Source organism: Salvelinus fontinalis, chromosome 23 (genome assembly GCF_029448725.1).
Source record: "Salvelinus fontinalis isolate EN_2023a chromosome 23, ASM2944872v1, whole genome shotgun sequence".
Taxonomy (NCBI): domain Eukaryota; kingdom Metazoa; phylum Chordata; class Actinopteri; order Salmoniformes; family Salmonidae; genus Salvelinus; species Salvelinus fontinalis.
The window spans coordinates 41,707,250-41,728,067 of NC_074687.1; the positions used below are offsets into that span (position 1 = coordinate 41,707,250).

Genomic DNA, 20,818 nt, shown 5'->3' on the forward strand with positions numbered 1-20,818 from the left:
GGGGGGGGGGGCTATTCAGGCTCAATAGTGGGGAAGGAGCATGAAAGAGAGGCATGTCCTAGTAGCAGTGGAGAATGTGACCAGTCACTGCTCTAGTTTGACAATTCAGAAATCTCTGTCTTTGTCCCAAATGGCACCCCATTCCCTCTTTAGTGCACTATGTTTGACCAGTGCACTGCTGTATATAGGGAATAGTGTGCTTTTATGGATGCATCCCAAGTGTTGGACTGGCAGCGGGGCTATGTCCTTGTTGTCGTCCTATTTGCCTTGTGTCCTTTGGTATTTCTGTCAAAGTCACAGAGAGGCTCCCTGATTTGTGACTGTATTTACATACACAACTCCTCAGAAAACATCATTTGATTATTGGGTTGGGTTTTAGATTACATATTGAGATGAGTGCATAGAGGTTTTCTCATATCCAGGGTTGAGTACCAAATGACACCCTATTCCCTATATTGTGTACTAAATAGAGAATATGGTGCCATTTGGGATGCAGACCATGAGTTCAACCATATTTAGTCATCCTATTCTCTTTTTCCACTGCATGCTAGTCTTACAATACTGAGCAATATCTGACTCATGTTTCCTGTCTTATCGAGTCCATGACCTTAATTCGGTCTGTTTTTTTCTCTTTAAGGGGTTCATGAAGACGATCGAGGATAAGGGAGTCCCTGAAGATATGAAAGGAAAAGACAAAATCGTTTTTGGGAATATTCACCAGATCTACGACTGGCACAAAGAGTAAGTCTTGTCTCCTGACTTGTCTGAGTCACAAATGGTTCCCTATGTAGTGCACAACTTTTAACCATATCCCTATGGGCCCTGGTCAACAGTAGTGCACTATTAGGGAATAGGGTGCCATTTGGGACATATACACTATGTATATTTGTGATATTGGGGAGAATTTCACACGTTGACCAGCCAGAAACCTCCCATAACTGGATTGTTTTAACATTTAGTCTAGAAGACCAAACCAGGTCACTCCTCTTGTGGTTTAGCACTATTTTGGCTTGCCTCATTGCCCTACAGAGTGACTGAGAGAATGTTTCCTCCCACAGTTTTTTTGTCGGTGAGCTGGAGAAATGTCTTGAAGACAACGAGCACCTTCCTGAGCTTTTCATTAAACATGTACGTGAGTGGGGTCCCCTTTGTCGTTCGGATGTTGTTCAGTATGTTTGATTGTACATGATGCTGGCCCTGGTAGAACTTAAAGTTAGACACATTTAACAACCATAGGTGACTTATGTAGGTCAAAATGATTATTCAGAAGAAGTGGAGGAGAAATCAGAGGAAAGATCATTTTCACATTTTCAACCGTTTGACCTGAAAATTAAATGAGAGGAAAGATGCCAATATTATGTTTCTTTTATACAGGAGAGGCGACTACACATGTATGTGGTTTACTGCCAGAACAAGCCCAAGTCTGAATTCATTGTCGCCGAGTACGACACATTCTTCGAGGTGAGCCGTACAACACTTTTGAGAATTCTTGAGTAGTCCGAGAACAACTTTCTGTAATATTTTCTTTGCGTTATAAATATGCCTAAGGCTAATTGCATTTAATTCTACTTTAGGGCGTACAGCAAGAGGTCAGCTCAAGACTTGGCATAAGTGACTTTCTCATAAAGCCAATTCAGAGAATTACCAAGTATCAGCTGCTTCTAAAGGTAAGACTACAACGCTAAATTCCTGGCGTACAAGTAATCCCTGAAAGACATGCCCTTCGATATAATTACCTGAAACTAATGGAGGTTTTTCTCAATGCCCTACTGACTACACACAACCCTTTTTTTCTTTCTTCAGGACTTCTTAAAGTATAGTTCCAAAGCAGGACTAGATTGCCAAGAGATGGAGGTAACAGAAGCGATTTGCGATTACAACTATACTGTATGTGTTGTTGTCTATAGTTTGCCAGAATTCCAGTAACTTTCCCAAAATACCTCGTTTGCCAGAGGGAAAAACCAGGCAATCCTCCTGATTACAGGAATCTTTCAACCAGGAAGTCCCTGGAATTGTGTGACCCTATTTGATGTTTTATGTGTCCACCATCACTGCTGTATCAATGTCAATGCTCACACCATTCTCAATGTGTTTTACAGAAAGCAGTTGGTTTAATGTCCCAGGTCCCCAAGCTGTGCAATGACATGATGAATCTTGGCAGACTACAAGGCTATGAGGTGCTGTACATTTAATGTCATTGAATTTAGCCAGGATATTCCACTCAGTAACAACCACCACTGTCTTCCAGGGAGTCAATAAAAGCATGCGCATGAAATAGGAAACAAATAGCACCGCAGATCAAGAGTGTGGTATAATTCCATTTGTTATGGCATACATTTACAGGATTTTAGCACCCGGATCAGCTAGGATTTTAGGATTGTTTCAATCCATGCTCAGTTTGTGAAAAATGTGAAATGACTCATGAAGCTGTGTTATTGGACTATTTAACTCCAGCGGGTCATGTTTGTTCTTCCACAGGTGTAATAAAAGTCACTTTGATGACACTCAGACTACATGAAATCTCTGACCTCTAAATGAAGCAAAGATTTGCCTAGCCTGCTGTAACAGTGGCGAGATTAAAGCACTGTGTTTGCCAATGGCCTGGATGCCATCGTATTCCCTACATAGTGCACTACTTTTGACCAGAGCCCTATTAGGCACTAGTCAAAAGTATTGCACTAAATATGCAATAGGGTTCCATTTGAGACGCAACCCGGGTCTTAGATCCAGTACAAGGGTCTGCTGTTAGCTTTATGACCGGTTGAGAAGAGAAGGGGCTGATAGACTGGGTAATGCCGTTGTGTTGACAGACAGACTGGGCCATGGCTGACTGCTTTATTCTCCAGTGTTGATAGATGTTGAGTCGTAACGGATCCTGTGTGTGTGCACGCTCTCCTCCCTCCAGGGTAAGCTGACCAGCCAGGGTAAACTGCTGCAGCAGGAGACGTTCTTTGTAACGGAACAGGACACGGGCGTGTTGTCGCGCAGCAAGGAGCGCAGGGTCTTCCTCTTTGAGCAGATCGTCATCTTCAGCGAGCTCCTCCGCAAGGGCTCCTCCACCCCAGGCTACCAGTTCAAGAAGAGCATCAAGGCAAGTAATGTTAAAACAACAGTGAATGCTATTGGGACATCATAGACCAGCAACTTTTAGGCAATTTCCTACTGTTGCATTCACTCAATCAACCAAACTGTATTGTCCCCAGAGACATTTTGGTTTGAAAGCAGGGTTGGAGAAGATTATAAAATACGGAGTCCATAGAAAACACCACACAAATAGCGTTGTTGATGAATTGAGCAGTGTTGAGTTAGCGTTCTTGTGTTTCATTGTGACAGGTGAGCTACCTGGGCTTGGAGGAGCATGTGGACAACGACCCGTGTAAGTTTGTGCTGTCGTGTCGAGGCTCGGCCGAGCGCTTCACCCTGCAGGCGGCCAACCTGGACATCAAGCAGGTGTGGGTCCAACATGTCAGCCAGGTCCTGGATGCCCAGAGCAACTTCCTGTCTGGTGAGAGAACTTCCTGTCTGACATACGCCTCTACCTTCATTAGCTAAATCTAGGGTTGCAAGATTCCGGTAATTTTCCCAAGATCCCCAGAAGTTTTTCCAGAAATCCTAGTAGGAGGATTCCGGATTCCATGCTTATTCGCTCATGGTTCAGATAATCTTCCAACTAAAAATCCTGGGAAATGTGAGAAAGTTACCTGAATTTTGCAACCCTAGCGTTATTTTCAGGAGTTAGATCAAAACACATTTAGTCATAACTACAGCCTCAACACGAGAGTAATACTATTTTCACCTCTATCGTGGTCCTCATTCGTCTAACACAGAATACGCACATGTGGCTTTTCGTTTATTCATTGTGTGTAACATTGGACTATCACCACAGCCCTGCAGTCTCCCATTGAGTACCACAAGGAGAAGGGTTGTTCCCAATCCCTCACCAGAAACCCGTCGGGCAGTCGGCCCCCCAGTTCCAACAGCAGGCCCCTCTCCTCCTCCTCTGTGGGGGCAGAGAAGCCCCCCCTGGCAGGACCGGGTAGGACCCCAACTCCTCTCAAACTATCTACCTCCAACGGCAGCTCCTGCTTTGACCCCATGAAACACAGCGAACGCTATGACTCCACTAGGGTGAGTCCGGTCTGTTGTCTGCCCTAGTTTTACATTTCAACAGGAGATGTTGAAACTTTGTTTACTTTAAACTTGCAGACAAGAAGTACTGAAGTTAAGGAATTGAGTCAATGTATGTAATGACTCATGTTATTTGAATGTGCATACACGTTTGTATCAATGTTGATTTCCCCTGTCGTAATACAATCTTCCTTCCTCTCCTACCCCATCCCCACCCCTCCATAGCATCATGACGGCATTGGATGTAATGGCATGTCCTCCACCATGATGGTGACCCAGGACTACAGTGCACTGAAGGAGAATGAGATCTGTGTGATCCAGGGCGAGATGGTGCAGATCATGGCCACCAACCAGCAGAACATGTACCTAGTGTACCGGCCCGCCAACAGCCAGTCCCCTGCTGCCGAGGGCTGGGTCCCAGGCCACATCCTGGGCCCCCTCGTTAAAACGCTCAAAGACAGTACTGCTGACGCAAGCATCAAGTAAGTGTCCCTCAGCCTCGCCCCCACCCCCACAGAGCTGCTCTTATTGGATGAGGGGAAAGTTGAATCTGCTCAAATCCCCACCCCCCCCCCACCGCCAACCCCCATTATGGGAACTAACTTGGAAATGTTGGACGACAACAGGGGTCATTTTTTTCTCCTTATTTTTTTTGTTAAAATATGTAAAGGCTTAATGAGTAATTCTCTGAAAAGAGTAAAAGGACTTTAGAGAATCATGGCTTCATGTAGAGAAGACGCACCGAGAAAATCTTACACCAATGTGGAACTGACTGGTCTGGACTTTTATTTCTGTTTCTAACACCGTTTTTTTTCTTTACATGTTTTGAAAAAAAGAAAGGCCTTTTGATGGACTGGGGCCTATTTCTCCAAGTGGAGAAAGTTTGTTATTGTCTATGGCAATTTGTACAGATTGTGGTTTTTGTTTTGTTATTTTTGTGTTATTTTTTTTTTCATATTTTATTTGTTTAATATTATCAGATATGTTGGCAGTTTACTGTAAAAAGTTCATTTGTTTTGTTTACTGATGCGCTCTCTCCAGTACATTCCTGTATAAAGTATTTTGCACTATTTAAGAGAATCCATATTAATGAAGTCAGGTTGTGCAATATAATTATAGTCACAATGTTCATCATTGTACTTGTAGTCTAACTAATAATTTTAAATGTATTTTAAATATGTAAAATACAATTTTGACATGAGTTTGCAAGGCAACATAAGTTGAACTTGTTTTGCGTTAGAAGATCAGTTACATTGTTAATATTGGTAAATACTATGACACTGCACTAGTGCTGCGTGGGTCAGCTGTTTGTTTACCCGCACCCGCCTGCAATTGCTAATAACCCATCCGCAACTGCCCAACTATATGTGATAAAATGAAAATCTGAGGCCCGCAACTGACCATAGCCCGCTAATATAGAACTAGTGCAGGCCCAGTGCACTACTTTTGTGAAAAATAGAAATTTGCAATTTATTTTTATTATTAATATTGTTTTTCAGATTTTTCAGCACCCCTACTTCCTGCGGCTATGCTGATTAAGATATGTTTCTGCTTATAATTTCTGACATTTTTGTAGGCTATTTGTTAGTCAACATGCCTATAATTAAATACACGCAGCTTCTCTTCTGTCATTATATGTTGCCCTAGAAGACTAAGTAAACCCTTTCTCACCAGAATGTAATAAATCGATCAAATGAATGATTCGATCTTGTTGACGTCGGTAAAGTTTTCTGTCGTCTGCTTATTTCACGGCGCAAAGACATTAGGGACCGGGGAGAAAACGCAATAACAAAAACAAATTTGAAAGATTTTCTGTGCAAAACTTCCAAATGACATCAGTATGAATGGTTGTAAGGAAATGGAAAGCTAGGAAAAAGACCCAACATGTTTCTGATAAGATTTCAGTTTGGCTCGGATGCATATTTTATGTGTTTGAAACACTAAAGATAGCATCTCTACAGACTGTATCTCACTGCACATTCACATTCTCTCAAAATTCTGAAAGAAATAAATCATTTCTCTACTCCTGTTCCTGAGTCAAAATTTTGCCTACATTTGGTATATAATTTTACTGCAAGAAATTCTTAATTCTGCAGGAGTTGATATTGTGCGAGAGGTTATAGACCTACAGTCAGTGTCCAGTGTCCTTGACGTGCCAGAGGCCTATTTGAACTCCCCGTCTTGTGACTGTCGAATTTGTATAGCGCCTCGAAATCGGCACACATAAGTCGGAACTGCTATCATCCACTTTTACCACGTCACCAAATCTCTCCCAAACATTACCTTTCTGGCCCTCCCTTCTCTTTATTTCCAACTCTCCATTTAGCAGCTTTTCTCTTGTTGAATTAAACTCCGACATTGTCCTTTTTGCATCTGTGGATCGATGTGAATTTTTATTCTGCCCGTCCCCAAAAGCCCTAACCACGGGGACTGCAGGTTATGAGTCAACTGCGCATCACTACTCTTTATTCAAACTGCATGTTTCTCCGCTGACCATTGCTCTTACAGCATTAGACCTAGATTCCATTCTTATCTCACATTGAGCAGAAAATGATAGTGAAATCAGTTCAACCTGTTCTTTTATCATGTTGATTTCAATTTGTAAAAATAAAACAAAAAGTTTCATTGTGGCTTTACCATCCATTTCCTCCCAATAACGGACCATTTTTAAATCGTGGGCATTATTAAAGTGATTCTTCTTCTTATGGAAATGTCCTGGTGTTGTATAAATACATTCACAAACACCACTTCTGAGTTCTATTTTCTCACACGAGAGTGATGAGGTTTCGGAGTATTTCAAAAGCACACTGGTGTATGCACTTTTTATATGATTTGTTTGTTTCTTTGTACCCGTTTTGTTGACGTTGTCTGATGTAGTAGACTGCTTGTTTTCATTTTCTACTAACCACACCGGTCCTCGACAAAAGTTTGTTGTGTACAAAGCAGCGTCATTGAAAATCTCATGACAAAGTAGAGCCATGGAATGGTTGGCAAGACCTCTTATCCCCAACAAACTAGGCTGCTTTGACACAAATTGTCTGTCCACTATGGTGTAAGAGAATCAAGGTATGGTAGCATAATGGAGGAGCTTTCATCGCCGCTTTGTGGGTCTGAATTTCTAATATACCGTGACATAAAGATTAACTTTTGTTTTTCTATTTGAAAATTATTTTCCAAATTTGTCTTTCTTTCTCTCGCCTTCTTTTTCTCTGTCTTTGATTTGATTTCAATAAAGTTGGCTAGCCCCACTCGACCCTCCCTGCACCTCTGCCCTCAGTGTGTGTAAGTCTGGATTTGACTGGTACATTTCTTGGCACAACAGGAAATCTCTTTCATGGAATACACTGCGCTCGAGAAAGCGAGCGGAGAAGGATAGCAGTGGCAAGGGTGATGCAAAGGTTGAGAATGGACTCCGTAAGCCCAAGGAGATTCTCAGCACCAAGGTCACTGTCAAAGTGAGTAAGCGGGCTGTCTACGGAGATGGTGTTCTGTGTCCTCGGCTGCCACTCCCTCACCTGTGTGTTGTGACTCGTGACGTTAATAATCTCCAACACTGAAGCATTATGATAATCCATCTCTAACTACACTGTCTGCTCTCACTTTGGTTTGACGCCCCCTTATGCATGACACTAATGAGTCAAGTGACTTCTTTGTCTGTGGCAATTTTGCTTTCGGTTAAAGGTAGACTCAGCGAAATTACATTGCCACGAGCAGTACCGCAGATATTGAGATGAGCGAGATGCACGACTTCGCTCTCACACAGTCACACACAGTATCTGCTCGTGCACGGGTTCGCTTCACACTCTTACAGTGTGGGAGCCACCAGATCAAAACGGCGGAGAAGCTTAGCCTCTCACTTCAACGCTCTTAGTTACTGCGGAAATTGACCCACTATGTTGTTTACTTTCTGCATCTACATCATATCGCTGAGTCCACCTTTTAAGATAACTTTAGTTTTCGTAAAAATGTATGACTTTATTGACATAACACTGTGAAACCACCATTTTGACAACAGATGACCTGGAGCTCATTGAGCTATGACCTAAACGAAAACAAGCCCTCATTCATGGGTTTAGCATGGCGGTATTAACTACACAAACCATAAGGTGTTGTGTTTCAGTGAAAACATACTGAAACTGGATCTCACACTACATTATATGTCTGTATCAATATATACTAGCAGTGCATTTTAAAATAACCCCTCATCAAGTCCATATGATGCCGAGTCTGCTGATCCATCTTTCATTTGAAGCATGTTAGACTAGATTGTTTTTCATTTGTCAATTATGTCCATTGGATACATTTCACTTTAAGTTTGCCTGCAAGTTTTGTCCTCGCCACTGTTTGACTATTTATGCCCGTGCCGTTACACACTCCCTACATGAAATAGAAACTTAGAACGAAACACGCACATATAATGAAATGTTACTGACTGCTATTTGTGTGTCGTCAATCATTTTGTGTTCGATTGCATTGTTTCAGGTGTCAGCACTATAATTTCTATGATTTAGTTTTGCTTAATTGGTTCATTTCCCAGCTCATACAATATGTCCATATTTATGCATTTTTACCTCCGGCTCAGTGGTTCCCAAGCAACTCTTCTTTACAGATTCCCTCTTTTTTTATTTTCTTACATCGAAGCCCTCCCACATACAATATGCTGGATTGGACCTTCAGCCCTTATCCCCAATGACACTCCTAGATAAAACAATGATTTCTTTACACTGTAGGTGTATCTATCCAATCCTTTCAGATCTACTGTGCTTGGGGAGGATTTTGAATTCAGCACAAGACAGATTCTCTGTCTGTAGCACCACACTTACTAGTAAGCACAAATCCTATATCAACAACCCATACACACATTAGAATCCTGACCGTGCCTCTAGCTTGGGGACCACCAGGCCTTTTGTAACAGCTCTAATTTTGCTTTCTCTTATCCCACACTTCAGGAGTCAAACAGCTCAGAGGAGTCAGATTGCGATGATGAACTCCCCAAAACTAGCATGGAGGTAGAAATACACACCGATCTGTCATGCATGCATGCTGCCCTGTTGAGTTTCTGTAGCTACGTCTAGCAAGAGGGAACTACACACAGCATCATAGGGGTTTTCACTGTGGTCAGGAGCTTTCTACAAAACGCCAGGTTCCATATGTTCCGTTAGATACACTAGCTTTTTTATCTCTCCATAGAAATAGAATCACTAGAACAGGCTTCCCCCATTCAAATCAATGGGTCTGCAATGGGTGGACCAGTTGCCATTTTGAGTATGGTTTCATCCTCAGCAAGAACCAACAGGAATATTTTTGTTCCTGCTTCTTGTTTGATAGGATTTTCTGGTTCCGGCCTCAGAGAGGCCATGGGTGGAGTTTGTAAATGCATTTGCCACTGATTGGTGCACAGTATTAATACATCAGGTAAGCACCTGGAACACATGAGCAAAAGATGTTGAAAAGACATAAAAAGAATATGTTAAAAATACGTATTTTTGTTTGAAAATATGTATTGTGCTCACATGCGTCATTGTAACTCCTGTATAGCCTGTTGACCCCAGGAAGAGTAGCTGCTGCATGTGCAACAGCTAATGGGGATCATAATAAACTAAACAAGCTTGCACCCTTTCAAAGCTTGCTCGGTCCTTCCTGTGTGGCTCGGTTGGTAAAGCATGGCGCTTGCAACGCTAGGATTGTGGGTTCGATTCCTGCTGGGGCAACCCATATGAAATTGTATGCACGCACTACTGTAAGTCACTTTGGATGAAAGTGTCTCCTAAATGCCATGTATTATTATAAATCAAATTGCTGTAGTTCCTCAGTTCCAATTCCTGGTCATTGTAATTGAAAAAAGCACCCTCCTGTAAGCTTTGACAGACTTGACCTCAACAGGCTTGTTGTAAAGATGTCCACACTTTTTGATTGCAAAACAATACATTTTTTTCCTATGTTCCTTGGCTATTTTAGCTAGCTGCTCTATGTGCCACTTTTTCCCTTCTGGGGAAGAGTCCATGGAAGCCGTGTGGTTTCCATGGACCATTACTGCAACCTAGTGTTCCTACGCTGAAATACATCTCTCCCAGGGATGGTTAGGTTTGTGAGCGTGAACAAGCCTCTCACACAAACCCCCTTAAGCATGTTACTACTCCTGACCTCTGTTTTTTTTGGGATCCCCTGGTGATTTGCGCGCCTTGTTATGCATTATGTTCAAATGGGTTCAGAAGATCTTTAAAGGCACGGTATGCCTAGATGTCACAAATGTGGGGTACGATGCCCTAGTATAGTACTCCTATATTGCAACTCATTTGTAAATGGTAGTACACAAATAATGACACAGAACTCTGAGGTATGTATGTATGTATGTATGTATGTATGTATTAACTGTTACATTTCAATTTTGAATTAGCAAAACAGTTCATAATTTAAACATGAACATTATAGTTCATTCATATTGCCTAACAGCCATGCCTTATCTTTGCAGATAATGAATCCCAATTTTATACAAGAAGGTAAGATGAACTATCAGAACATAAACGCTTACATCTAAATGCTTAGAGTGAAATCAAGACTCATTTAATTACTGATATATGTCATGGTTGCGTCTCATATGGCACCCTAATCCCTAAATAGTGCACTACTTTTGACCAGAGCCCTGTGGGCCCGTGTCAAAAGTAGTGCACTGTATAGGGTGCAGTGTAGGACGTAGCGTATATACTTGCTGTTTAGAATCATGTGGTGTGGTTAGCTGACACTGCTGTGTGGTAATGTATTTAGTTGCTCCAGAGTTCCTGATCTCACTAGCGGATGTGACATGTGCATTCGGGGAGACGGTGGTCCTATGCTGCAAAGTGTGTGGACGTCCCAAACCCAACATCACTCTGAAAGGACCCGATCAGAGCCCGCTTGTCAACAACAGCAGGTTCACTATAAACATTAGGTAAAGGAACTATGGGTTCTAGTTAAAATAGGGTCTTGGTGATCACAAGAAAATCTGATGTTGGATGCCGCCAGTGGGGGTCCACGGAGGAAGACGTCAGAGGACAGGCTGATAGTAATGGCTGGAATAGGAGAAATGGAACGGTTTAATTTATTCCATTCCAGCCATTACTATAAGCCTGTCCTCTGACGTCTTCCCCCACAGGCGGCATCCAACCTCTGATTCTGACTAAGAAATGGAAGTGCATACCCAAATTCCTCAAACCTAGTAAGAGCAGGAAGTGAGATTAGAGAAATGTCTCTGGCAGGACAGTTATCTTCCTATTGGATGACTAAAACATTGTCTGACATAATTGCTTAAAGGTAATGTCTGTGGCCTAATCCCATAGTAAATCCATTGTCTGCATCCCAAATGGTTCCATTCCCTGTAGAGTCCACTACTTTTGACCAGTAGTGCACTCTAGGGCTCTGGTAAAAAGTAGTGCACTATATACAGTGTGTAAGAAATAGGCTGCCATTTGTGACGCATCCCTAGGTAGACTAAACACATGTTGCTGGAGGAATAACATGAACTTTAGATGGAGCTCAGTAAAAGGGGCGATCAGCAAAAGCAGATACCAATGTGGCATATTTAGTTTCTGGAGAGAAAGGTCATGTTCTATTCTCGGCAAACCAATTACACCTACTCGCTTGTTCTCTGTCCTTGTCTCCAGGGATACGGGCGACATTCTGCTCAAGATCTGTAACCTGATGCCCCAGGACACTGGCATCTACACCTGTGTGGCCGTCAACGACCATGGCACCGCCTCCTCCTCCGCCTCCATCAAAGTACAAGGTGAGAACAGGGGATATGAATCATGGATGGAGGGATGGGGTGGAGTTTCGAGGGGCTCTTCATCAGCTTGGTCAAGCAGACTGACCACTGCACTCCCGTTTCACTTCAGAATGCGAGCTATCATGAGATCAGGCTCCTTTCACAAGGCTAGCTCTCCATGGCCATTGAGACTGATGTTGGGCTCATGTCTGTTTTCAGGTATTCCAGCAGCACCTGCAAGGCCAGTGGCCCAGGAGGCCAGTAGCAATGCAGTGATCGTCCACTGGCTCCCCCCAGCCAGCTCAGCTAACTGTGCTGTGTCTAGCTACACAGTGGAGTACAGGCAGGAAGGTGGAGTAGACCCATCTCTCTTCTGGCTCTGGGGTGAAGTTTCCCCTAGGTACAGATCTAGGATCAGCCTCTCCAAATCTTAGCCTTAAAGCTGCAATATGTTACTTTTGGGGCGATCTGACCAAATTCGCATAGAAATGTGTGTTATAGATCTGTCATTCTCATTGAAAGCAAGTCTAAGAAGTGTGCACTTTCTATGCTTCCCGTTCTCATGTTTGGTTGTTGCGTCTTTTACTTTGGGATGTGTACACCAGCTTCAAACAGCTGAACATACAATATTTCGGGATATGGAACAGATATTTCACAGCAGTTTAGATCGTACAATGATTCTCTACACTATATTTCCTTGAAATTAGGTGAACTAGAATTTCTTTATCCAGAAATGGCGGTGCGATTTCTGCGTAGTGTATCTTTAACCATTAGTGAGGAAAATGCTAAACTGAACCAAGATCAACATCTAGGAGCAACTTCACCTTACACCTCTCTTCCGCTTTCCAAATCATAAGCTACAGACACCTGTGATCTTTGAACTATGAGCTAACCTCTCATCCTCTTCTCTGCAGACTCCCTGGTGTGGCAGGAGTCGGTGGTCTCCACAGTAGATGTGTGTGTGAAAATTGAAGATCTCATTCCTGGGGGGCACTACCAGTTCCGGGTCAGTGCCAGTAACCCCTGGGGTATCAGTCCGCCAAGCGAGCCCTCAAACATGGTGACCCTGCCCAGCGGGAGTGAGTCAAACTCTCCATCTTCACACTACAAGCAGGGAGGGAGTAACGCTATACCTAGACTAGATGCATCTCAAATGGCACCGTATTCCCTATATAGTGCACTACTTTTGATCAGGGCCTAGGTGCCTGCTCCTAGAATGCATACCAAATGGCACCCTATTCCCTACATAGTGCACAGCTTTTGATCAGGGCCTAGGTGCCTGCTCCTAGAATGCATACCAAATGGCACCCTATTCCCTATATAGTGCACAGCTTTTGATCAGAGGCCTATGGTCAAAAGTAGGGCACCATGAAGGAAATAGGGTGCCATTTTGGGAGCGGATTCTTACGATTGGCATTTCACTTTTTTTACTATTTACTTTTATTTTGGGATGTCCTCCAGGAAATGTTACTGTATGCCTGTAGCTACGGTGTAAATATTGACAAATAAAATATTACATTTGTTTTCTTTCTATTCTAAGCTTCCACATATGATGGAACGGGCATTCAGTGGAAAGGCAACTTTGAATCGTCTTTCACAGAAATTTGTGAGATCGGACGGTAAATTGCACACCCCTACACTTTTAAAGTAGCTAACCATAACTGTTTAAAATCTAAGTATTGTATTGGGATTTTTCACACATGTCATACAAATTCTCAACAAGGCTAACTGCAGCAGTTGTACAGGTACAACAATGACATGTTTTATGTGTTACAACTACTCTCCTACTCCTCTCCTTTCTCCAGGGGCCGATTCTCTGTAGTGAGAAAGTGTCTGAACAAGGCCAGTAAGAAGGAGGTGGCTGTGAAGTACGTCACTAAGAAGATGCAGAAGAAGGAGCAGGTAGCCCACGAGGCGGACATCTTATGCCATGTCCAGCATCCTCAGCTGGTGGCTCTGACTGACACCTATGAGTCTCCCACCTCCCTCATGCTGGTCTTCGAGCTGTAAGGAACTTTCTGCTGTGGACTTGGGCTGATTCTCAATTCATCTTTCCTCGATTCCTCGTATCCTCTCTCCTCGCCTCCTTTTCAAAATGCATTGGAGAACAAGGTCTGGGTGAAGGGACTTTTGACCTTATCCTCCAATACGATTGAGAAAGAGGCGAGGAGAGAGGATGTGAGGAATCGAGAAAAGATTAATTGAGAAAGTGTGATGTTTTATTTTGTTGCTTTTTGCCAACTCCTCTCTGTTGCTTATGGCATGACAATCATAGAGTTGGACCCAGGCTAGGGATTATAGCCTTCACTTGGCTTTGTTAGTGAACAGTCTGTCTGCTTCCCAAATGGCACCTTATTCCCATAGTGCACTACTTTTGACCAGAGACATATGGAGCATGTTCAAAGTAGTGCATTATATATGGAATAGTGTGCCATTTGGGATGGACACATAGTGTCTTAGAGTGTGGTCTGAATGAATGTTTGTTGTTTCCAGGCTGGAGGGCGGGAGGCTGCTGGACTACCTGGTGGCCCATGATGAGCTGATGGAGGAGAAGGTGGCCTTCTTTGTGAAGGACACCTTAGAGGCATTGCAGCACCTCCACACCTGCAGAGTGGTACATCTAGACCTAAAGGTAAGCACAAAGTACATATCCGCACCACTGCTAAGGACATATGGTGCAAATACAATGTTATTGAAGTGACATTACACTTTAAAAGTTTGAGAGATGTTTTCAGACCTCGAAAGTGGTATCACGTCAAGATGAAACCATGTCCCACGAAACCGGTTGAGTAGATCTAACTATACACTGAGTATACAGAAAATTAGGAACACCTGCTCTTCCCATGACACAGACTGACCAGGTGAATCTAGGTGAAAGCTTTGATTCTTTATTGATGTCACCTGTTAAATCCACTTCAATCAGTGTAGATGAAGGGGACAATGGCAGGTTAAATAAGGATTTCTAAGCCTTGAGACATGGATTGTGTATGTGTACCATTGAGGGTGAATGGGCAAGACAAAATATTGAAGTGCCTTTGAATGGGGTATGGTAGTAAGTGCCAGGTGCACCGGTTTGAGTGTGTCAATAACAGCAACGCTGCTGGGTTTTTCACGCTCAACAGTTTTCCGTGTTTCAAGAATGGTCCACCACCCAAAGGACATCAGGTCAACTTGACACAACTGTGGGAAGCCTTGGAGTCATTTTATTTAACCTTTATTTAACGAGGCAAGTCAGTTAAGAACAAATTCTTACCTACAATGACAGCCTACCCCGGCCAAACCCAAACCCGGATGACACTGGGCCAATTGTAAGCCGCCCTATGGGACTCCCAATCACGGACGGTTGTGATTCAGCCTGGAATCCAACCAGGGTCTGTAGTGACGCCTCTAGCACTGAGATGCAGTGCCTTAGACCGCTGCGCCACTCCGGAGCCCAACATGGGCCAGTATCCCTGTGGAAGGCTTTCGACACCGTCCATGCCCCAACGAATTGAGTCTGTTCTGAAAGCAAAAGAGGGTGCAACTCAATATTATAAAGATATCTCAAAAGCAGTTCGCTACACCCACAATAACATCTGCTAAATATGTGTGTGACAAATAAAATTTGAATTGTATGCCTCCTCCCCAAATTAATGGAAATTAGTTCACTTTTAAGGTCCGAAAACATCTGACAAACTTTCAGCGAAATGTCCCTGATCTTGGTCAAATCCATTTTCAAATGTGTTCTTCTCTTCTGTGTCCTTAGCCTGAGAACCTCCTGGTGGATCTCCACGTGCCTGTTCCCTGCATTAAGCTCATAGACTTTGGAGATGCGGTCCAGGTGTCTGGCCACCGTTATGTCCACCTGCTCCTGGGAAACCCAGAGTTTGCTGCTCCGGAGCTGATCCAGGGCACCCCGGTGTCGCTGAGCACGGACGTGTGGAGCGCCGGTGTCCTGGCCTACGTCATGCTGAGCGGCGTCTCGCCCTTCCTGGACGAGAGCCTAGAGGAAACGTGCGTCAACATCTGCAAGCTGGACTTCTGCTTCCCCGAGGACTACTTCCAGGGAGTGAGTCAGGCAGCCCGGGACTTCATAAGCTCTACCCTGCAGCAGGACCCCAGGAAGAGGCCCAGTGCCACCACCTGTCTCCAGCATCCCTGGGTGGGCGCCCACAGTGGAGACTATTCCAAGAACCCACTGGACACTGGTCGCCTGGCCTCCTTCATCGACAGACGGCGGCAGCTGCACGATGTGCGCCCCGTCACCAACATCAAGGGACTGGTGACCAGTAGCATGGGACACACCCTATAAACACCCCATGAACACAACACACAGACGGAATGAAAACACACTGTTAGCAGTACTACAGGACTCTGCCATTGATACATGGTTCCCCATGAAAATGTGACTCTGGATAGGGGATAATAACTTGTCAACAAACATGTGATGTGGATATCATGTCTGTGTTCAAAATGCCAGTAGACAAGACATTGACATTTGATTCATTGAGATGTTTCAGAGCTGTAGTATGAAGCCATAGAAGCCATATTACTCTTGTTGTGTCCATCTATTGTAAATGCCAACATTTCTAAATATCATCCTTGGAAATTATAACTATCAGAGAAAGATCTATGAGAGGTAGTATAACTGTTGAATGTAATTTATTGTAGAACGTGGTTAACACTTGAGTAAGTGCTATTGTATGTGAAGAAATATTCAGCAGTGGTTCCCAAACTGTGGGTTCGGCAAGGGGGCGCAGAGCAGTACCAGTTAAAAATGTTCTTTATTTTATTTCTATTTTCTACATTGTAGAATAATAGTGAAGACATCAAAACTATGAAATAACACATATGGAATTGTGTAGTAACCAAAAAAGTGTTAAACAAATCAAAAATATATTTTAGATTCTTCAAAGTAGCCACCCTTTGCCTTGATGACAGCTTTGCACACTCTTGGCATTCTCTCAACTAGCTTCACTTGGAATGCTTTTCCAACAGTCTTGAAGGAGTTCCCACATGCTGAGGAGTTGTTGGCTGCTTTACCTTCACTGCGGTCCAACTCATCCAAAACCATCTCAATTGGGTTGAGGTCGGGGGATTGTGGAGGCCAAGTCATCTGATGAGGGTCAAATAGCCCTTACACAGCCTGGAGGTGTGCTTTGGGTCATTGTCATGTTGAAAAACAAATGATAGTCCCACTAAGCTCAAACCAGATGGGATGGCGTATCGCTGCAGAATGCTGTGGTAGCCATGCTGGTTAAGTGTGCCTTGAATTCTAAATAAATCACAGACCAGCAACTCACCCCCACACCACCTCCTCTATGCTTCACGGTGGGAACCACACATGCGGAGATCATCCGTTCACCTACTCATCAAACGTTGATGTTGAAATGTGTCTGTTACTTGAACTCTGAAGCATTTATTTGGGCTGCAATCTGAGGTGCAGTTAACTCTAATGAACTTATCATCTGCAGCAGAGGTAACTCTTGGTCTTCCTTTCCTGTGGCGGTCCTCATGAGAGCCAGTTTCATCAAAGCCGTTGATAGTTTTTGCAACTGCACTTGAGAAAACTTTCCAAGTTCTTGAAACTTTCCAGATTGACTGACCTTCGTGTCTTAAAGTAATGATGGGCTGTTATTTCTCTTTGCTTATTTGAGATGTTCTTGCCATAATATAGACTTGGTCTTTTACCAAATAGGGCTATCTTCTGTAGACCACCCCTACCTTGTCCCAAAACAACTGATTGGGTCAAACGCATTAAGAAGGAAAGAAATTCCACAAATTAACTTTTAACAAGGCACACCTGTTATTTGAAATGCATTCCAGGTGACTAACCCATGAAGCTGGTTGAGAGAATACCAAGAGTGTGCAAAGCTGTCAGAAATGTCCAGATCAACTAGCCCATGTCAGCTAACATTTTTATATTTAGGTTTTTTAGCCCATTTTTTTGTCACTCAAATGAATACACATTAGACATGGCAACATGTATAGAACTACAAAAAAATGAACTTTAAAACTGCAAAATGTTCTTTGCACCCCATGACAATATAAGTTTTAAACCTGCAAAATGCTCTCCACCAATAAGAGGGGTGTTGAACAGTTTGTCATGAACAGTGCTTGTGCACATAGAAATAGATGTGGCGGTGTCGCGGGATGTTCCCCATTACTTGGAAGGGGGACCCAGAGTGAAAAAAGTTTGGGAACCCCTGCCATAGAGTGTGCATAATGTGTAGATATAGTATAATGCCTATTTTTCCAATTGTGAGATTTGAGGTATGAATGAAAGAATCTAACGCGATTGACTTGTCACATCACACCGAATTTGTGTCAGTACACATCGGTCACCTCCATGATCATTTCAAATGTGTTTTGTTGCTTCACTTATGTTTATTTAAGAGACCGTTCATAAGACTTACGCTCAGTTGTAATTGAATGTTCAAAACTACTTATGGAAGGACCTGCTGCAAATTTCGATCCAAATCGGCAGTCATTGATAAGTGTTGTATATTTCTGTTCTCAGACCCAAATCGTTTACAATAAATCTGAAGTCTTCACATTTTTGATGAGGGGGGTAATTCATTTCTAGTGCTTATTGTCCGCCATTTACTCAATATGATTGTTTGCTTGTGCGATGAGCACTGACGGGTCTAGAACACTGATTGAGCACGTAATGTTGATTGAGCCTAGTCACAACAGTGTAGGATTGGAAAACTCAGCCTTTAGTTCTTATTTTTTGAAGTCTTGTTTGTTATTTAAGTATTAGAACTTGATTTGAAGTCTTCATTTATTTATTCTTATTATGAAACTATATTTGTTTCTAACTTTTTGTTACAGCGGCCACAGAGCATCATTGATAAGTGGCATTCTGTGACACATGCTGTGTACATCAACAGGCTCTAAGGGTGCTTCCCAAATAGCACCCTATTTCCTACGTAGTGCACTACTTTTGACCAGGGCACATAGCACTGGTCAAACATAGTGCACTATAGGCAATAGGGTGCCATTTGGGAAGCACATTAAGCATTCCTGTGGGTATGATGTACAAGTATGTAGACTCAGCATTTTTTCTTCATGAATTTTGAAGAATGGTCTTTTTCATCAATCACTTAAAATATTATGCTGATCTTAATGGCATTGAAATGGCAACTCATAAACAACCATATGTACATATCGAACCAAACAAGGCTGATAGTATGCTCCATTGTACAACGCTTCAAACCTACTACTGAGCAAATTGGTGTATCAGTTCCACTTCATGTTGGCAAGATAGTCATTTCTATTTCTACCTAAAACTGGGTGGTAAAATGCTTCTAGTTCAATACAGTAGCCTATGCTTTCCTCAAAAAAAAGTTGACATCATTTCCTGTGCTATAGCACATCATTGTACATAAGTCTGTGTGTACAAATGATACCAGGCATGTCCTTTCTTACACCACATGGGCTGTTTGTTTGTTACTGAATGTTTAATAATAAAAAGTGCTTGTTTCTAGAAGACATGTGCCTTTGTTTCTCCTGACAATGGAATTTGCACAGGTTATTTTAAATCTGTAGGAGTCATTTCATGCCCGATGCGATTGCTTCTATATCAGCACGGCACTTTTTTGACTAACATTAAAAAAGATCATAAAAGGTAGATGGAGAAAATCTGACCTTACTGAAATGACTCTAACTCCATACATTTCATTTCCCTACACACTTCACAATAACCCCTGGCATGATTCTTGCCGTGTAGCCCGAGTTCGCAACCACATGTCATGCCAATTAGATGTTGATTTCTGCTGAGCATAACCGCGGGAAGTAGGGGTTCTGAGAGTGCTGCAGAAGAAAAAGAAGAAAAGAATGGCACCGAAGTAATGCACTGGGCCTACTAGTCCTATATTAACGGACCGATGGATGCCATCTGTAGCTGGCCAATCATCGCCACCCATCCCCCCAGCAGGAAGGCAACAACAACAAATGTTGACAAGTCATTCCATTCCCAATTCAAATGAAGAGGCTGTTTACCGTCTTGGCTGGCTTTAGGACCATGTGGAACGTTGCTCGGAGAACAGCTGCCAACCTGTGTGCCTTTAACTTTTAGCCCCTTCGAGTCGATTTCTGTGCCCCTGCAGAAATGTAATTAAGCTAGATATAATTTAAATATCTGGTTTTTGCATTGGATACGGCTCCATCCGCCGATGTCACACTTCCGCATCTGGGGTGAAAGGTGACAGAGCTAAAGGGGTGTTGGTCAGACCATGAGACATGCCAAAAATTGGACTCCTCACAAAATCATCTGTAGCGTGTGAACGGTTTGGCCTAGAAAAACTAGTACGACCCCTCTATGGAAAGATGAGACCTTTTGAGACAGGTCTGAAGTCGGCACAGCCGGTCAGCCAACTTCTGTCTGAACAATTTGGGCTGCACACTAATACACACTAATACACTGTACGGTATGACCGCTGTGGAAAGTTGAGACTCTCACGAACACGTACATGACGGTTGTTTTTCTCTAGGACGCCAACATGCCTCACAAGACTCTTCTGAAGGTCCCCGGTACCAGTTGAACAAAAATGAATGGACGTATGTAGAGATGGAGACTGTTTAGTGCCAAAAATAAGGGGTTAAATACATGTAGAACAATATATACAGTACCAGTCAAAAGTTTGGACACACCTACTCATTCAAGAGTTTTATATTTTCGACATTGCAGAATAATAGTGAAGACATCAAAACTATGATACAACACATGGAATTATGTAGTAACCAAAAAAGTGTTAACACAAACCAAAATATATTTTATATTTGAGATTCTTCAAAGTAGCCAGCGTTTGCTTTGATGACAGCTTTGCACACTTTTGGCATGATCTCAACCAGCTTCATGAGGTAGTCACTTGGAATGCATTTCAATTAACAGGTGTGACTTGTTAAAAGTTAATTTGTGGAATTTCTTTCCTTAATGCGTTTGAGCCAATCAGTTGTGTTGTGACA

General features: G+C 42.8%; 1 protein-coding gene across 6 annotated transcripts in view; it reads left to right on the forward strand.

The window, feature by feature from the left end:
* LOC129821342 (kalirin-like) overlaps positions 1–19,340 on the forward strand; it is a 259,834-nt gene extending 240,494 nt beyond the window's left edge. For 4 of the 6 annotated variants that reach the window (XM_055878930.1, XM_055878933.1, XM_055878931.1 and 1 more), the window contains 22 exons: positions 638–741; positions 1,059–1,128; positions 1,375–1,461; positions 1,575–1,667; positions 1,804–1,854; positions 2,100–2,177; positions 2,906–3,091; positions 3,334–3,505; positions 3,887–4,128; positions 4,354–4,610; positions 7,451–7,583; positions 9,078–9,137; positions 9,457–9,543; positions 10,601–10,628; positions 10,894–11,056; positions 11,769–11,890; positions 12,089–12,220; positions 12,784–12,948; positions 13,410–13,488; positions 13,675–13,875; positions 14,363–14,501; positions 15,615–19,340. In XM_055878930.1, coding sequence (XP_055734905.1) covers positions 638–741; positions 1,059–1,128; positions 1,375–1,461; positions 1,575–1,667; positions 1,804–1,854; positions 2,100–2,177; positions 2,906–3,091; positions 3,334–3,505; positions 3,887–4,128; positions 4,354–4,610; positions 7,451–7,583; positions 9,078–9,137; positions 9,457–9,543; positions 10,601–10,628; positions 10,894–11,056; positions 11,769–11,890; positions 12,089–12,220; positions 12,784–12,948; positions 13,410–13,488; positions 13,675–13,875; positions 14,363–14,501; positions 15,615–16,160 — 3,195 coding nt within the window. In that variant the 3' untranslated portion in view covers positions 16,161–19,340. The remainder of the gene's footprint in view (positions 1–637; positions 742–1,058; positions 1,129–1,374; positions 1,462–1,574; positions 1,668–1,803; positions 1,855–2,099; positions 2,178–2,905; positions 3,092–3,333; positions 3,506–3,886; positions 4,129–4,353; positions 4,611–7,450; positions 7,584–9,077; positions 9,138–9,456; positions 9,544–10,600; positions 10,629–10,893; positions 11,057–11,768; positions 11,891–12,088; positions 12,221–12,783; positions 12,949–13,409; positions 13,489–13,674; positions 13,876–14,362; positions 14,502–15,614) is intronic. The other 2 variants (XM_055878932.1, XM_055878935.1) reach the window with 2 other exon arrangements.
* The last annotated feature ends 1,478 nt before the right edge of the window (positions 19,341–20,818 follow it).